The sequence below is a fragment of the Eimeria tenella genome, genomic scaffold (genome assembly GCF_000499545.2).
Source record: "Eimeria tenella Houghton genomic scaffold, Eth_scaff1113, whole genome shotgun sequence".
In the NCBI taxonomy this organism is placed as follows: Eukaryota; Apicomplexa; class Conoidasida; order Eucoccidiorida; family Eimeriidae; genus Eimeria; species Eimeria tenella.
This window is the reverse complement of record NW_013543585.1, coordinates 1-2,382: the sequence shown is the minus strand read 5'-3', so window position 1 is coordinate 2,382 and position 2,382 is coordinate 1. Positions and strand designations below refer to the sequence as shown.

General features: G+C 48.4%; 1 protein-coding gene across 1 annotated transcript; it reads right to left on the bottom strand.

Moving 5' to 3' along the window:
- Positions 1-777: 777 nt before the first annotated feature.
- Positions 778-2,326, bottom strand: ETH_00006485 (uncharacterized protein; the record flags this gene model as incomplete). Its single annotated transcript, XM_013378866.1, has 2 exons — positions 778-1,161; positions 1,432-2,326. Coding segments are annotated over 2 exons (1,279 nt in total), but the record flags the coding sequence as incomplete, so codon positions are not given.
- Between the last annotated feature and the right edge of the window lie 56 nt (positions 2,327-2,382).

The window sequence follows — 2,382 nt, the reverse complement described above, 5'->3', positions numbered from 1 at the left end:
CATGTGTGCACTTCACAGGAAAATTTGAAAAGTTCAAAAAGGCATTTTTGTAAAATTAAAAATAAAAATAAGAATATAAAATTACTTTTAAACAAATAACAGTAAATGAAAAACGAAACAGCAAATTGTATTTTTCATTTTGGTCATTTACTTCAAAGCTGTCTATTTACTGAAGTTTATTTAGAACCAGTTTGTTCCCATTCCTTTGAAGTTGCTGCTGCTGCTGCTGCTGCTGTTGCTGCTGCTGCTGCTGCTGCGGCTCAAATAAATAGAATTTACTTCTGATGGATTTCCTAGGCCTTTTATTTGCAAGAAGAAATATAAATTGCAGCTGCAACAAGTGTTACTCTGTTGCTGCCTTTAGTTCGGTTGCAGCAGCAGCAGCAGCAGCTGTTGGAGTAGCAGCAAAGGCAGAAGCAGCAGGAGCAGCTATAGAAGCAGGAGCAATAGAGAAAGCAGCAGCAGCAACAGCTATAAAAGCAGAAGCATCAGCAGCAACAATTAACGCAGCCATGACTGCAGCAGCAATAGCAGCAGTACCAGCAACAGCAGCAGCAAAAAAAGCTTAAACAGTAGCAGCAAAGAAGCTGCGCCAGAAACAGCAGCAACAGCAGCAGAAGCCGCAGCAGCAGCAGCAGCGCAAGTTGCATATCTGCAAATTCAGCTCTACTTCTCCCGACAGCAAACAAGGGGTAAAGAAATAAAATAAATAAACTAAATAAATAAATAAAAAAATAAAATAAAGAATAAATAAATAAATAATAATTAATTAAACTCCTAAGCAATAAAAGGAGAAGTCCTGTGGGGCCAGTGAGCCTCGAGGCAGCGCCGCAGGAGGGCGAGCTCAAAACTGTCCCCTTCTGCTGCTGCTGCTGCTGCTGCTGCTGCTGCTGCTGCTGCTGTTTTCTGTGTCTCCTTTGTCTCCAAAACGAGGGCCTTAACAGCAAATATCAACCCCAAGCTTGTGGCCTTGCTGCTGCTGCTGCTGCACTCCTCATAAACGCCTGCGAGGCACACAAACGCCCACACCCGCTGCTGCTGCTGCTGCTGCTGCTGTTGCTGCTGCTGTTGCTGCTGCTGCTGCTGAAAGCACTGCAGCAGCAAATCGGCATCCTTACTTCTGAAAAAACGTTTTAGCTTGGTTTTAAATTCCGTTGAAATCTGCAGACAAAAACCCAGCCCTAAATTCTAAACCCTAAGCCCCAAGCCCTAAACCCTAAACCCCACACTCGAAACCCTAAACCCTAAACCCTAAGCCCTAAACCCTAGATTCTTGAAATCCTTGCGCATTTGGATCCTTTTAAAGGCTTTCGGACTTCAGTTTGGCTTCCGCTCTAGAGCTAGGGTTTAGGGTTTCAGCAAGCGCTTAGGGTTTGCATTCTAGGGTTTAGGGTTTGCATTTTAGGGTTTAGGGTTTAGGGTTTAGCGTACGCTGTTGAAGAGCATGATGGTGTGGGGCTTTGCTGCAGCCCAAAAGGAGACAAAGGTGACAAAAACAAAAGTCTGGAGGAGACAGAAGACAGCAAACGCCGAGGGACTTTGCTGCAGCAGAGAAGCAGCAGCAGCAGCAGCAGCAGGAGCAGCAACAGCAGCTTCTGCTGCTGCTGCTGCTGCTGCTGCTGCTGCTTCTGTCTCCCAGGAACTCGCTTGGGAGAGGCTTCCTGATGCTTCGCCTGCTGCATCGCCTGCTGCATCGCCTGCTGCTGCTGCTGCTGCTGCTGCTGCCGCTTCTGGCTGCAGCAGCGCAGCAGCAGACGGCAGCGGGCTTAAGAAGAATGGCAGCAGATCTCCATCATTAAGAAGAGACAAAACCCAAGCAGTCGTGCTCACGTCTGTAGCAGCAGCAGCAGCAACAGCAGCAGCAAAGGCAAATGCAGCAGCAGCAGCAGCAACGGCACACGCAGTTGCAGCAGCAGCAAAGGTACATGCAACACTAGCAGCAGCAACAGCGGCAGCAAAGGTACGTGCAGCAGGAGAAGCAGCAACGACAGCAGCAAAGGTACACGCAGCAGCAGTAACAGCAAAGGTACATGCAGCAGCAGCAACAGCAGACGCATATGTATCTACAGCAGCAGCAGCAGCAAAAATGCCAGCAGCATCAATATCATCGTCGTCAGCAGCAGCAGAAGCAGCAACCTCAGAAGCAGCAGCAGCAGCGGCAGCAGCTTGAAAATCAGCAGCAGCAGCAACAAAGCAATTATCGTCAGCAGCAGCCGCAAAACAAGAATAACAATTTTCAGCTGCAGCAGCAGCTTCAGCAGCAGCACAGTTACCCACAGCAGAAACAGCATCAGCGGCATCATTATCCCCAGCAGCAGCAGCACAACTATCCACAGCAGCAGCAGCAGAAGCATACTTATCCACAGCAGCAGCGGCAGCAGC